The sequence below is a fragment of the Chenopodium album genome, chromosome 23 (assembly GCF_948465745.1).
Source record: "Chenopodium album chromosome 23, dcCheAlbu1.1, whole genome shotgun sequence".
Lineage (NCBI taxonomy): Eukaryota > Viridiplantae > Streptophyta > Magnoliopsida > Caryophyllales > Amaranthaceae > Chenopodium > Chenopodium album.
Genome location: NC_137856.1, coordinates 30478636 through 30496708, shown reverse-complemented (window position 1 = coordinate 30496708; position 18073 = coordinate 30478636). Strand labels below are relative to the sequence as shown.

Sequence of the window (18073 nt, the reverse complement as noted above, 5' to 3'; positions counted from 1 at the left end):
CACATAAACCAAACCAAGCTCATCAAAATGCAAACATTCAACCATTAACTAACCAATCAAGACAAACGGAGCATAATCAAATTAAGCACAAAACTAGCAACATCAAATCCCAACTCTATGCAAGGCCTAAATACTCCCCCAAGCTAGACATTTAGTCACCGTTTCAATGAAACAAAATAGGCAATGAAGTAACCTTCCCCAAGCTTGGGATTGGCACCGTCCTCGGTGTCCCAAGAAGTGAAAGGGGCAATGAAACGGTAACTAGAATGTCTAGAACATTTAATTATGTCGACGTCCCGACGAATAGTGATAATTGTAGTTAATATCTACATCACTAGAAGTGGCCGGGGCGTCTACATAAGGAGGTAGATCATAGTTGGGGCAAGTGCGGTAATGGCCAAAGTCCGGCACACCTTGCTCACCCCAACCACCATCATAGCCGAGTGGAAACCCGTAATGCCCCCTTAGGGGGGGATCGAGCACCTCCGAAGATGAACTATCTCCACTAACCTCGGGGACATAGTAATAGCTAGGGTCGCCCCTATAATCACTTCCCCCGGGTTGTGTGTAGTCATAAGGGGGAAAGGAGCGAAGCTCCTCAATTGAACTACGCGGGCCTTGCCAAAAGGGGTAGGTGGGTTGGCCATCATTCCAACCCGCGACCGGCCCTTCTTGAAGGGGACGGTTGGGATAGTTGAGGTAAGGGAGAAAGTCTCCCCTCTCAACTTGATGTTGGTAGCTTCTCTCTGCTACAAAACTTTGGTACTCATTTTGTTCAAGAAGTCTTTGATTAGTTAGATTTAATTGGTTGAATGCATTTTCCACATCAAAGAGAGAAGAGGAGGAAGAGGAACCATCTACCCTAGATTGGGGAATGGAGGATGTACTCATACGACGGGGTATAGGTACATTCTCGCCACCACCGGCCATACCTCGTGGGAGTTGATCACTTGGCACTTGTCATGTGGTCCCCACCGAGTCATTTACCGCCGGATTTGGGAGAGTGCAATAATGCGCCCCATTGACCTTCCAACTATAGCGAAGTCTTCGGCCCGGAATTTCACTAAAGAACTTCATATCACTAAGTGCCTTAAGATCAAGCATGTTAGAACTTTGGATCGGGGTCATTTGGTCTAGAAAAGACCCAAACCCTAACTTCCTCGCAATAATTGAAATCATCCCCCCGCATCTTATCTCTCCACTTTCTCTTATTTCAATACATCTTTTGATGAACAAGTATCCCATGTTCACATACCCTTCCACATTTCCTTCGAATCTTGAAGCTAGAAAGAGGCATTTGATCTCCTCTTTAGTTAGCTTCCCTAAGTCTTGTTTAGAAAAACAAGCATAGCTCATGATTCGCATAAAAATTCGAAGGACGGGGTGGATAATGTGGCTAGCATGGCTAGACCGGGTTGTGAAATTGGGATACCCCGCAATGGTATTCCACCACACTTGCTCCTCATAGCTTGAGAAGTAAGTACCATTGGGGTCATAGACTTGGTTGAGGGTGGGCCATTCGAAAATTTCGTTCAATCTCGTCAAAGTTAAGGTTTTTTCGACATTGAACATTCTAAATTTTATTTCACATTCCAATGGCTCATCCTCAAGGTTTATGCGTTTCATAGAAACCGATGAAAGGAATTCAAGAGTTAGGGAAGAAAAGGTTTCTTCCCCAAGGTCCAAGAAATCTAGCCAACCGAAGTTTTCGGCTACTCTTCTAATTCCCTCATCGACCCCTAGAAGTCGCATTGATTGTTGATGATAGAATCGGGTTGGAATAATCTTTCGTTTGGAAAGGTCATCGAAAGGCTTTTTAAATCGTTTATCGATTTTTATAAGTGGTGGCGGGTTAGGGTTTTCTTGTTGTGAAAGGGATGAGGATGTTTGAGGTTCACTTGTTTTTCTTTTCTTAATCCCTCCAATGAATTTCTTCATTTTTAGTTTGGAAAAGGTTGTTTAGGAAAATCACTCAACAACAAACAACTCCACACACACCCTTAACTTCAAACCCCCTTTAAAAATCCAAATGTACCTGTTCCACAACACAACCAACAATATATATTCCAACACACAAAATCCCAATCAACAATGCACTTCACTAATTTCACACAAATCACATTCACAAAATCACAATGTTTAAGCAATTTTCAATCACAATTTCAACTATTCTAAAAATCATTCACAATTTTCTCTAACAATTCTCCATAAACAACAATAATTGTTCAATTCCAACCAATCATGCAATCAACTACACAATTTGTATGAAATAAACAATAATTAAGAAAATTTGAAAAAGAAAGTTGAGTAGAGAAGTGGATTATACCAAATAGAGTATGAAAATACTCTAAAATCCTCCAAGACTACCCAAATTTGCTACTCCTTCTTCAAGCTTTCACCTTTTTGCTCTTGTTCTTCAATGGAGATTTTGTGGGTTTTTGATTTTTTGACCAATTTTGTGAAATTTTGTGATTTTTAGAAAGAGAATTTGAAGGAGAGTAAGGATTTGTGAATTTTGAGTGAAGAAAGTGAAAGATTGATGATGATTTTGATGAGAGAAGGTAGAGAAAATGGGGTTTTTAGAGTGAGAAAGAGGTTGGCAAAGAGGAGAGAGAATATGAATGTGGGTAAATGAGAGGTGAGGGATGAAAGAGGGTAAAAGGAGATAAGGGGAAATCCTTTTTTTTTTTACACGGCAGGGGAGGAGCGCCCGCTCCTGCCTTTGAAGCTGCTACTGCCTTGATTTTGATAGTAGGAGCGGGCGTGCAGGTTGTTAGGAGCGCCCGCTCCTACTTTTTCACTTTGATTCTGCCAGTTTTTTTTTCAAAACTAAATTTTTATTTTTTATTTTTTATTTTTTTTTTAACCTGAACTTAGGAGCGGGCGTGCAAGGAGGTAGGAGCGCCCGCTCCTACTATTTCTGAAGTTCCTGCCCAGTTTTGTGTATACAGGAGCGAGCGCGCACTCCTTCAGGAGCGCCCGCTCCTAAATTTGCTGGAGTTCCTGCTTGTTTGCTGCTAGTAGGAGCGGGCGTGCACCCGGGTAGGAGCGCCCGCTCCTAACTGGAGTTTCCAAATCTACCTTTCTTTTTTCCGAGCAAATTACCTACATCAAAACAAAACACTAAACAAAACATTCAAAATGTTAAGTGTTAGTTTAAGGTCTTTCATCTCTCTCTCTCCTTTTTTTTTTTCTTTTTCTTTTTCTTGAGTAAAAGCAAAAAAACTCGGGTTGCCTCCCGGGAGCGCTTCTTTAACGTCACTAGCTTGACGCAAATTCGAAAAGTATCCTCAAGGTGGGATAAAGTTCGAAACCAAATTGTCGCCATTGTTTTCATTTTTACAACTTGCCATCTTGGGCAAAACTAAATTGTTTACTTGACTAACACCTACAACAAATTCATTTCCATCATTTTTCTTTGAATCCTCCTTCTTCTTCCTTTTTCTCTTTGATTTTCCCTTCCTCTTCTTCTTGGAAGCCTTGATGTCACCTTCTTCATCCTTGTGAGCGTCGGACTCACCATCTTCAAGCATAGTCTTGAGGCAAGCAAGCATGGCAATCACCTCATCAAACCTATCCAAACCTTGCTTTGACTCATGGACATTGAAAAGAGGATTAGTAGCACAAAGCATTCTCAACATATGCAAATCATTATCACTAATAGCCTCTAAGGTCATGCAATCTTTCATGGGGGAAGGACATCCTCTCTTAGGGTCAATAGTAAGACAAAATTCATCATCACCCACATTTAATGTGAGTTTTCCTTCCCTAACATCAATGATTGCACCACCCGTTGCTAAGAAAGGCCGACCTAGGATAATAGGGGTGAGGGCATCTTCCGTCATTCCTAGCACAATAAAATCAACCGGAATGGTGAAATTACCTACCTTGAGAGAGACATCCTCAATCTTACCCTTAGGGAATTTGGTGGATCCATCGGCAAGTTGAAGAGTGACATTAGTGGGTACCAAACCACCTATACCAAGTTTCTCATAAACCGAAAAAGGCATCAAACTCACACTAGCTCCTAGATCACATAGGGCATTTTCAAAGGAAACGTTCTTGATAGAGCAAGGAATAGAGAAACTTCCGGGATCTTTTAGTTTAGTGGGAGAGTGGTTTTCGATAATTGCACTACAATTTTCGGTTAAGCTCACCGTGGTGGACTCACTCATGACAACCATCTCATCCTCACTTGACTTAGACTCCTCACATTGTTTTTCTTCTCTAACCTCCTCATTCTCACTCTCTTTTTGCAAGCTCATGGGTGGAGTTTCATCTATGCTAGTCCCACATCTAGTTATAATTGCCTTACAATGTTCTTCTTGACTAGGAGAAGAGGTGCTAGAATTGTTACTTTTAAGTGCATTAACTAATTGAGTTAATTGAGTTTCTAGCATCTTATTGTGGACTTGCACTTGCTTGATAGACTCCTCTAAGTCATTGGTTTTCTTGGTTTGAGCATTAACAAATTTTTCCATTGTTGTTTCTAGACTTGACTTAGGAGGGGGAGCTTGAAGTTGGAGAGGAGGTTGAGGGATAGGAGCAAGGGTAGGTCTATTTCCTCCATTAAAACCGGGTGGGTTATGATTAGACGAATATTGACCTCTTTGGTGATACCTATTGTCATTTTGTTGATTAACTTGGTTGTTTGACACATAGTTACCATTACCTTGGTTCCTATAGTTTCCTTGATTATTTTGAACATTCCTTTGGCCACTATATTGACCTTGACCATTTCCTTGGGTTTGGCCCCCTTTCCAACCAAAGTTTGGGTGATGTTTCCATCCCTCATTGTAGGTGTTGGAATAAGGGTCATACCTAGGATTGGTTTGACCATTGTTGATTGCATTTACTTGTTCCATGGAAGGGGAAGGGGAGCATGAATCATTTAGCAAATAGCATTCCGAAGTCACATGATCATCACTTCCACAAGCATCACAAGACATCATTTGTATTGACATGTTATCATTTAATGAACTAGATGCATGTGAATTTTGGCGTGGGGAAGGGGATAGAGAAGAGGATTGCAATTGATCAAACTTAGAAGATAAAGCATCTAATTTTGAATTAATCATGTTTATAGCATTTACCTCATACTTTCCTCCTTTCGTGGAAGTGCTTCTCTCATCGGGGCTCCAATCGGTGTAGTTTTGAACTACATCCTCTATGATCTTTAGTGCCTCTGTGGGTGGCTTGTTCATGATAGGTCCTCCCGATGCTCCATCCAAGAGTATGCGGTCCGATCTCAAGAGACCTCTATAAAACCCATGGAGCAAGAGCCAATCTTCCATTCCATGGTGGGGGCATTGTTGTTGGTAACTCTTGAATCTCTCCCAAGCATCATAGAGGGATTCATCGGGCTCTTGTTGGAAGTTAGAAATCTTGGACCTCAACTCCGCCGTTTTCCCAAGAGGAATGAACCTCCCAAGGAATGCCGAAGTCACCTCATTCCATGTGTTCAATGAGTTCGGAGGCAATCTATCAAGCCAATCACTTGCCTTGCCCGTTAAAGAGAATTTGAACATGCTTAAGAGAATGTACTCCGGAGTAACCCCATTTGCCTTCACGGTGCTACAATACCGTGTGAATTGCTTGAGATGTGCAATGGGATCTTCATGCTTTGCCCCGGAGAATTGATGACCCTCTATCAAGGTGATAAGGGCGGGCCTTATCTCAAAGTTGTTTGCTTCAATAGCGGGAGTAGCAATCCCACTTGCTTCTTGATACGGAGGAGGAACACCAAATTCTCTCAAAGTCTTATTTGGAAGAGCCATCTCAAATTGGTGAAGAGGTGGAGAAGTTGGAGAATTTGTCCTTGGTGACTCTAATGGAATGGCGTCTCCACTAGTCTCACTAAAACTAGATTGATCGGACTCAACTACCACTTGTGGCTCACTTGACGTGGCACCACTAGCTTTCGCCCTCTTTTCTCTTCGATTTGCCCTTACTACTTTTTCAAGCTCGAGATTCAACGGCACAAGAGGAAGTGTCCTATTGCTGCGTTTGGGCATAAACAAAGAAGACTAGAAAGGAGATTAGTAGGTTAGTCAAAGAAAACAGAGAAAAATAAAGCTATACAAATGAACTAGTCTCACATATCTCATAAGTAACTCAATGCTTAACGCCATTCCCCGGCAACGGCGCCATTTTGGTAGAGGGATGGTCGGTCGTTGGACAATCACCCTCAAGCCAAACACTATTTCTACCTAAACCAACCTAAGACAAGTCTAGGGTAAGTAGAGGATCGTATCCACATGGAATGGGTAAGTACACCGAGAGTATGAAACGGTTGCAATCTAGTTCGGTCACAAATTGGGGGTTTTGATTAGGTAACTACTATGGAGACAAACACCAGGGGAAAATGGGAATCGACGCCAACAAAACCAATGGGTCAAAACACAAGGCAAGCATGAACACAATTTGGGTGATAGAGAGGACACTCAATGTTGCCTTCTTTCGAAGCCACAACACTAAGCATTCCTAAGCCAAACTCAACTAACAAGATAGGCCAACCAAGTCTTAACGATGAGAAGTAGACTACTAACTCGGGTTTGTCTTTCGATCGGTCCAAAAAAGCATTAAAGCACAAGCAATTGAGATTTCTCACCTAATTGTTGCAACTAAGACTACTACATCATTCAAACAAGGAACCATAATCAAGAGGAATTTAGCATAACCATATAAGAAAAGGCTCACAACTAGACTTCATCTCTCAATGCAAGCATAGAAGTGAATACATGAGCAATAAGTGGCCATCCAATTACACATGCAATCAACCAACTCTTTAACAATCAATCATCAACCCAAAATGAACATGCAAGCACAAACATCAATCAACCTATGGCTTGGTTGGGTCTTCACCCAACCCCTAGCTAATTAACTACTCACTAAACATGGTGAAAATTAATCTAACAATTAAAGTAAGGGTTTTCATGAATTCAAATAAGCTAGGAAAGAGATGAAACAAGGATGGATTAAACATGCAAGAATAAATAAACAAGATTAAGGGAGAAATTATCAATTCAAAGCAATTAAAATTGGAAATTAAGAGCAAGAGATAGAGGAAAGAGATTACTTAATAAACTTCAAAGTTGGGAAAATTGTTGAAATTCATGGAACAAACTTCCAATAATGCTTACAAATGATTGAGTTTTTGAGAAACTAAACTAATTAATGAGGGTTGAGAAGAACTAAGGGCCTAAGAAAACTAAAGAGGGGAAGAAGATCCAGAAAACTGAAGCCAAGGGTCGTATTTATATGCCCAAAAGTTACATCGTAAAATCCGTCAAAATCGGGCTTCAGAACAGAAAGAGCGCCCGCTCCATTAAAGAGGAGCGCCCGCTCCTGGGTGTGGAGCGCCCGCTCCTGGGCTCTCTGCATGCCCTCTCCTCTTGCAGCAGATTGGGGCAGAAAGTAGAGGATCGGGGAGGAGCGCTCGCTCCTTGAAAGCTGCACGCCCGCTCCTATATGTGCAGGGGGAGGCAGAATGTGGTGCTGGGATGAGGAGCGGCCGCTCCTGTAAGGGTGCACGCCCGCTCCTGCCTGATAATGCTCCCTCGAGAAAGTTTTCATGCTCATGCTACTTAACCATAATCTCATTGCACCTACAAACACGAGCACACACATAAAAAGAAACGGGGAAGCCAAAAGATGCAAGTATGCACAAAAAGAGTTAGAAAAAGGGATAGAAGTAGGGGAAAGAGTACAAAATTGTGTTTTAAAAAGCCATGGTAAGTGGACAAATAAAACACTTATCACCTTGTTAACCTCCCTGCCAAAATTAAGAGTTATGTCACCAACCTCAGCAAAAAAAAAAATTAAAACACGTAGTAGTATTTTCCCAATGCCCTAAGAAAAAAAGGGGGGAGAAAACAGTTGGTCATGGGCTCATAGCATTCTGTGCACCACACCTAATATGTATCAAATTACCAATGAAAAAAGACCTACTAACTGAAAATTTATGTTTCAACAATCCTAAGTGGAGTACAAGGACACCCACCTTACATTCAAAATCCTTTGGGTGTAACTTCCACCTGATGTAGCGTCAAATCAAGTCCTTAAATCCCCCACCAAACCACACTATTGAGAATGAAAAGTAATTAAGTGTGGGGAAGGAGAAATAAAAAGTTTAGGAAAGCAGTAACACTTGAAAATTATCCAGTGCCACCATTCAATCCTTTCTTAGAAGAAACACAACTGCCACTATCAGCCACCACAATCGTATAAGTTAGCACCATGTGTCCAATTCAAAATATGACAGAAGACACAGCAAATTACATTTCGTATATTATAGTTACTTGTACAACTACTAGATAAAATTCAAATAGGAAAGAAACCTCAAGAGAAATTCACTCTGATACTGCTTTGTTCCTGCCCTGCGCAGTGCATCTATTGCAATAACTCTTGACAAACGTCTCCGCAAAGCATCAACTCCCCTTCTATCTATGTAATCACCAGTATATTGAAATGAAGGATTATACCTACATTGAATAGCAAAAATGCAAGATGGGAATAAGCATGAGTATGGGGACCATTTAATTATACAATGTCAACACCCAAAACAAAAAAAAATGTCAATAAATGCATGTATAACTTTAATAAAAGAGTAACGGTCAACCTTGATAAGGTCTTTCAAGTATAAAGACAATGTCAATCTTTTCAAGGAAGAAAGGTTACTCAGAACCAATGAACAACAAGCTCATACAATTTGTGAACCATCATAATCATGCATGTCAGTGCTCAAAAGATTGAACATCAGATTCCACCAGCACTCACCCTCTATAATTTGAGAACCTTTCAGCACCAACCATTTCAATTGCTTCATTCTCTGACATGGAAGGCATAAAAAGCATAGCAACAATCAATTCAGGATTCATCATGAAACGAATTTCCTCCTGCAAAGAAATTAACCAAAAATCAAAACAGATATGCCAGGACAGCAATACTCAGCAGCTATGTTACTTGGACACGGCATTTTGGCCGGCATACCCGGGTCGATACGACGCGACACCGATCCGGGTATGAAATCCGTTCCGGATACTCCATTTTGCTCTCGGGTACGGCGGCCATTGAAGGAGTTGAAGCTTTGAAGAAGATGAAGACGGTTCTCAAACAATTTCGAAGATGAACACGGTTACGAGTTTACGACGGCCATTGAAATACTTGAAGCTTTGAAAGTTTGAAGAATTAGATGAGGATAGGAAGAAAGTGATGTTCAAGGAGGTTTTGTGACTGTAAAATTTTTACAGTTGAAGAAGATGAACCGTTGAAGAAGATGAACCGACTCTGAAGCAAAATTTTGCTATTGTATTATATTTACTTTACAGCTGTTAATTTGTGGGCAGTTGTTGTTTCCCAATAAAAGTGGTACAAATTACTAGTATTAGATTATTACTAGTTTGTTGGCACTACTTTGGCTTCCCGAGCAAGGTTTCGAGTGTTTTTCTTTTGAGTGTTTGTATATACAGTACTATTTTTGATATATTATGGACAAAAGTATTGGAAAAATCTTACAACTAAATTACTGAAGTATATTAAATACAAATAATATGATACACTTTATTAAATAAATGGAGTATATGTATAACTTTTATTTAATTTTTACACAAATGAAGTCTAATACTCTGTAATATTTTTTCAAAGAAGAAAACCGATACTAGAAATAGTAATTAGATGGAGTTTGTCTATATTTGAAAAACAAATGAATTATAATAAATGATATTTGCTACATTTTTAAAAAGAAACATTTTTCAAAAGAAATATTGTGTATAAAGAAATAAATTAATTTTTATTTGCGGCGTAGCCGCAAAATTTTTTATATATTTTTAATATAAAAGCTTAAAAGCTTGATTGATTAGTTCAATGGTTGGGAAATCACGCACATCCTAATTTTTATTTTTTACTAGAAAATGAGATTATAATTAATTGGTGAAATAAAAATAATTATAACTAGCTAATCGGTATCAACATCATAATATTTACCAATGATCGAATCAATTTATCGAATCAACATCATTATACTTACGTAGTAGTTTTAAATAAAACTAAACAACAAAGGAATCGTTTATAATAAGCTATTAGCTAACCTAATAAGAATCCAATAGAACGAGATTACCGAATCAATGTATTATCAATTTACCGATTGATCAATATCTAATTATGTATTGAAACAACATTAGTAAGCTATTGGCTAACCTAATAATATAAGAATCCAATATAATGATATTACCGAATCAATATATTATCGAATTATCAATTGATCAATATCTAATTATGTATACAACATTACAAGAACAACAATAAACAAGAAAGGAATCGTTTATAATAAGCTATTGGCTAACCTAATAATAGAGTCAGATTACCGAATCAATGTATTATCAATTTATCGATTGATCAATATCTTATTATGTATTGAAACAACATTAGAAAGCTATTGGTTAACCTAATAAGAATCCAATAGAACGAGATTATCAAATCAATGTATTATCAATTTATCGATTGACCAATATCTAATTATGTATTGAAACAACATTAGAAAGCTATTGGTTAACCTAATAATTTAATAAGAATCCAATAGAACGAGATTATCGAATCAATGTATTATCAATTTACCGATTGATCAATATCTAATTATGTATTGAAATAACATTAGTAATAAGCTATTGGCTAACCTAATAAGAATCCAATAGAACGAGATTATCGAATCAAGGTATTATCAATTTACCGATTGATCAATATCTAATTATGTATTGAAATAACATTAGTAATAAGCTATTGGCTAACCTAATAAGAATCCAATAGAACGATATTACCGAATCAATATATTATCGAATTATCAATTGATCAATATCTAATTATGTATACAACATTACAAGAACAACAATAAACAACAAAGGAATCGTTTATAATAAGCTATTGGCTAACCTAATAATAGAATCAGATTACCGAATCAATGTATTATCGATTTATCGATTGATCAATATCTTATTATGTATTGAAACAACATTAGAAAGCTATTGGTTAACCTAATAATAAGAATCCAATAGAACGAGATTATCGAATCAATGTATTATCGATTTATCGATTGATCAATATCTAATAATTATGTATTGAAATAACATTAGAATGCTATTGGTTAACGTAATATAAGAACGAGATTATTGAATCAATGTATTAACGATTGATCAATATATAATTATGTATTGAATCAACTTAACGAACTAAATTATTGAATTAGTGTATGATTATTTGCTATCTCAATGAAGTATCCGTGTTACTTATATCGATACTACTATTGATATGGATATAATTATATAAAGTAATATAAATGTTTCAAAAAAAAAATATAAAGTAATATAAAAATATCCTTTCCAATCCTTCTTCCTCGGTTCCTCCGTGACTACTCTAGCTATTCTCCATGACCCTTCCTCTTCCCTCATTAACTACTGTCTACCACTCTTCAAATTAAACTCTTCCGCTTCTCCATATAGAATGGTTTTCAAAAACCCCTATAAAAAGAGGATGTTAGTAAAACACTCCACAAAATTTAGTATTTACAAGAAAATTTATCAGATCTCCAAATATCACAAGGTATGTTAGTAAATCAAATCAAATTCCCTCTAAACTTTTTTCTTTTTCTTATGATAATCTTCAATTATATCGCATGCATTATTTTCTATGATAATGTTTTTCTTATGATAATCTTTTTCTTATGATAATCTTCAAATTTTTATACTTTGTTATTATGATAATCTTCAAATTTTTATACTCTGTTATTTACTTGAATAATTTAATTGATTTGTTATTGTCTTATAATTTTGTACTCTGTTATTTACTTGAATAATCCAATATTAATTTTATACTCTGTTTTATACTCTGTTATTTGTATCCAGCATCCATGCCTCGGCCAACCAAGAATGTAGGGTTTGATGAAACACCATTATGGACTCATGTCGAGGTTTTGCGTGTATCTGCTGGTGGAGGTGGTAACAAGACGTGGAGATGCAAGTATTGCAACAAAGAAGTCAGTGGTTCTTATTCTAAAGTGAAAGCTCATTTGCTTAAACTTCCCAAACAAGGTGTTGCACCTTGCACAATAGCAGATGACGTGTATCGCGAGATTAAGAGGGAAAATGATGAAGCTGAACAAAAGAAAAGGGCTCATAATTTAAGCGTCAAACAGAGGCAGGATTACATCTCTCTCCCTGAAGGTTCTTAGAGTTATCATTTGAAAATATCTAATAGCATTTGATGACATTTGAGAAGAATTGAAGTGTTTTTTAGAGTTATCATAGTGCTGCCAATGATTTAGACATTTAGTTGAACAGTTGAAGAACATCTTTTGATATCTATATTGTTTTTGTATGACTCTGCTTGTGGTCTTTTATTACTTAGTCGGCATTGTTTGGGATATTTAGCTTTAATCAGTTTTAATGAGGTTATGTAATCAGTTTTATCTAGTTGAAGAACTTTTGTTATGCGTTTATCAGTTTATGTAATCAATTTTTAAATTTGTTGCACGAATTATCTATTTATTTTTTTTTTTAGAAAAATTATTGCCGTATCCGTACCCGAGTCCAATGTTAAGACGGTGTCCCCGTGTCCTAAATTTTTGAGAATGGCGTATCCGACACTCGGATACGTACCAATATCGGATACCCGTACCCGTGTCAATGTAACATAGCTCAGCAGATTAAACAAAGGAGGATCTTTGTGGGCTACAATTGTCCATATCCCCTTCATGTAATATATAACTAATATATCCTCCGTTCTTTTTTAATCAAAATGTTTAGAATTTTACATAAATGACTATTCACACACTCTTCTGATCGTCTCTTGTGAGTTATACGTCAGAAAAAATATAGTCAATTTAGGATCATGTTAGATTTGTATCAAAATAAACTTTCAATATATCAAAATTTGATAATTTTTACTAAAATATAAGTACAACTTAGCAAGATATTAAAGTTATAAAATGTGCATTAGCAAACATAAATCCCCAAATTGCAATCAAAGAAGAAAGGAAAAAGTATAATACGTTAAAGCTTCAGACCTAACAAGAGACAACAAAAAAACACTCAAATTTAAATTTAAATCTTAATCTAATATGCAATGTCATGCAGAATATCCCCTGTAGTGCTGTAGTAATTAATGACAGGTAATCATTTAAAGTAGGAAGGTTCTACCTGGGCACACCCCTTGGTCAGAACAAGTCCTCCTATATATTCATCTGCAAAATCGACTTCCAGAGACCCTGGAGAATGGTGCTCTATCTTGCCTGTAGGGAAAATCTTTGACAAAAAGGGTAAATGTAGCCATGTATTTCATAGTTTAATGAAAGTCCAGAACTTTAAAGATAGCCATAGGCTCGTAAAAAAATTTAGAAACAAAATCATGCAATTCTATTCCACATAAAATTTACCTTAAACTCACAAAGGGGAGCCGCAGAATTCGCCCAAAAATCAGTTGAAGGAAGAGGAACAACAGACGGGTTCTGCTCCGGAGAGAGAACCTTCCTTTCATAGGAAACATAATTTGAAGGTCTTGACGAACATATCCTCTCAAAATAATGTGTGATGCACTTCAATTTGTTCTCTTGCTTTGCATGATAGCTACCATGAAGACTCCTGAGAACACCAAAAGAAAAGAACCATCTGAAGTAACTTTCTGAAGAAAGAAAGAGAAAAAAAAAAAAAAAAAAAAAGTGTAGGAAAGGTGATTAACATACGAAAATATTTGATCCATGTTGATCGCTTTCATACGTTTGGCCTTTCTATTAAGAGTCGGAAACAAGCAAAAGAATGAGCATGACAGCAAAGCAGCAATAAGCTCCTACATAAAAACACAAATAGCATTGTTAGGAAATGCATTTCATATATTGTTCCGCCCAAGGTTGATGGAGGAAACTAAAGCAGAAAGTACAAGCAAGGGGCACGATGGCCTCGAAAGGAGGGAGCAGAACTGCAGAAGCAATAAGACAATAAATCCTACTGAGAAAATCTTGACACTTTAAGACATAACACATAAAAAATCCATCTCTTGACAACATAACATGTAAGAAAATAGGTAATTCCAAATATTAAGAATTTCAAAACGTCGCACAAATTACCATTACCCTAATTGGCCTAATGCCTTTTCAAGGAACACACCATAGAGAAGGGTGTAGTCAGATATGTTCACAAATTTTCCCCTAAAGTTGCAATAGACTGTATCAGAATTCCTATAGACACAAATAAACTATAAAATGTATGCAATCAATTGGAATTATACAAGTTCTTCCTTCCACAGTTCCACTGACAATAAATATATGCCTAATCTCTCACACCGAAGGATGGAAGTCGACCCAAAGACCATTGCATATAATATCAAACACTGAATTGAGATAGAAATTTGCAACAAGAATTCAAAACCAAAATCAGTAAAATCCCAATAACTTAGGTTTATCAGTAAAATCCTACAATCAAAAATCAAAATCATCCAACTAAAAATCCGCCAAAATAACCAATTATAGAACATGGAACAACAATTGCTCCAAAAAATTTCGATCAATTTCCAAAATATAACCATAATTACCCCAAAAAAAAAAAATACAAAATTCATACAATATACAGTGATCAAAACCATAAATCAACAAGAAATGAACAAAATCAGTAAAACCCCAATATTTAGGTTTATCATTAAAATCATACAACCCAAATTTAAAATCACCCAACTAAAAATCCGCCACAATCACCAATTAAAGAACATGAAACGACAAAAGATTCGAATCAATTTCCAAAATATAACATAGATTCATAATTACCCACATAAAAAACCCAAAATCCATACATTATACAGTGATCAAAACCATAAATCAACAAGAAATGAACAAAATCAAATATACCTGACCCAAAAACACGATTCCAGGTTGCTGGGGTTCCAACAATCGAAGCCCAGCAGAAACCCCAGAAACAATATTATCACATTCACGATAATGCGCTTCCAAAAGCGCCGGCAATCGCAAAACCAAATCCCCCATTTTGGGCACAACATCTTCGAACCATCTTCGAGATTGTTCTTCCGGAAGCATCTCACTGAAGAATTTGGTAAACCCATCAGCAGTAGAATTGGCCAATCGATCCTTGGAAGAAAGAGGGAGAGAACCTCTGATCCGGGAAATTGCAGCGAAGAGGCGTTCGCCTGAGTTGACCCGGCTTTGAGTCGGACCCTGCGCGAGTTGTTGCAGAGCATCGGTGACTTGGTGGTTCGGCCATGCGAGCGAGCTTGAGCTTGAGCTTGAGCCAGATTGTTGGGGTGTTAATGGCGGGAGAAAAGGAAGGATTGATTTGAGATATGTGTTATTGAGAGATAAGTGAGAAAATATCATTAAATTATTGTAGGGTATAATATGTAATCGGAAACATGATTAAAGAAATTAAAATTTTGGAACTTTAAAAAAGAGGCTTAAATAGAAGGTGGAAGGGCTAAAATTAAAGAGAGAATAGGAAAAGGTTGAATTAAAGGGGAGAGATGAAGTGTGTATGAAAGATGAAGTATAAGTTTAATAAAAGAATTAAAAAAAATGGTGTAATAAAAAATTAATAATGTAAGATGACATGTGGCACTATGGTTAGAGAAGTGTAATAGAATGGATGGGGACATGTGTCTTTCTTAGTTTTTTGGTTCTAGTTTTTAAATACTAAAGTATAGATTGTCGGTATTGGTAAAAAAAAATGATTAGGGTTTTGTGTTTAGGGTTTGATAATGATATAATGTCATGTTTTATAAGTGAAGAACTAGAAATTAAGGAAGCACATGTTTATCAATTTGATAAATAAACAAATTTGATTATCAAATGGCAAAATTTGTCATTTTTATTTCGTGGAGGACATGTGTGTGTTTGTTTTTTTTTTTTTTTTTTTTTTGGTTTTAGCCTTTTTGGGATGTTAGGATAGAAATTAATATTATAGGCTACTTCTTCTGTTCCTTTTTACTCGACGATGCATAGCTTTAATCATCAATAACTTTAATTCTCCATTAGTAAAATATATGTAGTATGATTGTATTTATTAAGACGATTCTAACAAGATCACACATGAATATGTTTTTCCTTACACATAATTCGCAACATATGGTCGAAGGATGGGTGGTAAACAGTGTAAAAGTCAAAGCGGATCAAGTAAAAAAGAACAAAGGAAGTATAATAATAAATTAATGTATAATAATTAAATTTGAACAATCTTCCTTATATTGTGGGTAGAGTTCAATTTTCACTCTACCAAATTAAAGGACATAGCTAAATTTTTTAAAACTAAGATTTGATCTAATCTCATCATGAGTAAATTACAAAAGAATCAAACGAATTACAATTTTCTTAAAACTTGAACTAACCCTATTGTTGCGATGAATACGAAACGGATGAAGTATAAGTGTACGTATAAAGGAACCTCCTACGAACAAAAGTAATTATAAAATTAAAGAATCAAGGAATTTGAAATCCATTGTATCATCATCACCGGTCATGGCGGTCAATGACCACCACCACCAAGACTTGGACCAGAAGACAGTCGTTCAAGCCAATAAGACATAGTAGATCTTGCCCTCACATAAAACTGGCTATGATAGTCACCAACGACACCACTATCTTCGGACAATAGCCTTATAGCACGTGCTGAAGAAGCAAGACTTGAAAACGCTAGCAAGACAACCAAAGTGAACAAAACAAACCTCTTGTTACAATTGTTCATGATCATGTTCATAAAGGCTTGTTGTTGTGCACTAATATCTATATGGTCTATCTATCTTTAGGTAGGGAAACAAAGTTGTTGAATGTAAGAGGATGTTTGAATTAATGTTTGGTGAATGAAATATGGATGTTACGTTACCTTGAGAGTATTTATAGTAGTAGTGAGTAGTTGATAATCTTGATATACAACACACAAGTATATATAGTATAACGTTGAATGATACAAAGTATAAAATTGGACTTAAAATTAATTAAAGTCATAAGATGGCGGCTTTTCTTGTTGACCAAGAAAAAGTCAAATGTTATATTCTATGGTTTGGACTTTGTTAGTAGTTGTATGATCAAAGCTATGAGGTCAGTTGTTCAAGCAGGGAGGCACAAGGATCGTTCTATGAAATGACACGGTTGCTGACTTGTTTTGACGAATGGGTAATCTAGCTACCACAATTTATTTGGTTTTTTTTTTTTTTAATAATTTTTTTAAAAAATTTATTTATTTATTTATTTGGGTTAAGAGTTTATTGGATTAAGTTATTAAACCATTCCTAGCAAATGTGTGAATTGAGTCTCTTTTATCATTTTATTTTTACTTTTATTAATCTATTTTGTATTTCTTTTGTCAAAATTTCAACCTCATGCTTTTGTTCTTATATATATATATATATATATATATATATATATATATATATATATATATATATATATATATATATATATATATATATATATATATATATATATATATTATATTTTGCAACGAACAGTTTGATTGGCATATCTGATGAAAAATAAATTTGACCATAATTAAATATTTGTATTTGTGTATCAGTAAGAAAAAAAAGGTTAATAATTTTGTGTAGGACGGAGGGAGTATGTTAGTGGACCAACTCAACCAAAAAGTAAGGATGGATGAGACTTGAATTCAAGACTTTCATATCATGTTGGCATACGTTTACTAAATTAAAGTACACTTGAATCACCTAATATAACCTTCCTAATAAATAACAATAAAAAAAGTTTCTTTTGTTTTTTAACACTGTAATAAAGAAGAGTAAATAAGTTTCACATGTCAAAATAAATTATTTTGATTACTTTGTTCATTTACATTGTATAATCTCTACCCTAAACTACGTACGTGTCATAGTCATGCGGTTGTGTTACAAATAAAAAAAATGAGGAAGTACATTACTTAGGGGTTGTACAAAATCTGTTTGTTTTTCAAAGTATTTCCAATGGAAACCATATATAAATTAGAGAACCATACAAAAGAAATCGACCATTTTGAAATGATTGAAGAGAACAAGTGTTATACGGAGTATTATTTATTGTATGAAGGAATTATTAAAA

The 18073-nt window shown here is 35.9% G+C and overlaps 1 protein-coding gene and 1 non-coding gene across 2 annotated transcripts; one reads left to right on the top strand and one right to left on the bottom strand.

The window, feature by feature from the left end:
- Positions 1 to 5292: 5292 nt before the first annotated feature.
- LOC145609901 (small nucleolar RNA R71) lies at positions 5293 to 5398 on the top strand. Its single transcript, XR_014106170.1, has one exon. It is a non-coding gene; the product is annotated as a small nucleolar RNA R71 (small nucleolar RNA).
- A 1708-nt stretch (positions 5399 to 7106) lies between these two features.
- On the bottom strand, positions 7107 to 15367 carry LOC145607351 (putative poly(ADP-ribose) glycohydrolase 2). Its single transcript, XM_081663030.1, has 6 exons — positions 14885 to 15367; positions 13730 to 13833; positions 13424 to 13628; positions 13188 to 13292; positions 8779 to 8897; positions 7107 to 8483 (listed from the first exon to the last, which is right to left on the bottom strand). The coding sequence occupies exons 1-6, from the start codon at positions 15365 to 15367 to the stop codon at positions 8312 to 8314; spliced, it is 1188 nt and encodes a 395-aa protein (XP_081519156.1). The 3' UTR covers positions 7107 to 8311.
- Between the last annotated feature and the right edge of the window lie 2706 nt (positions 15368 to 18073).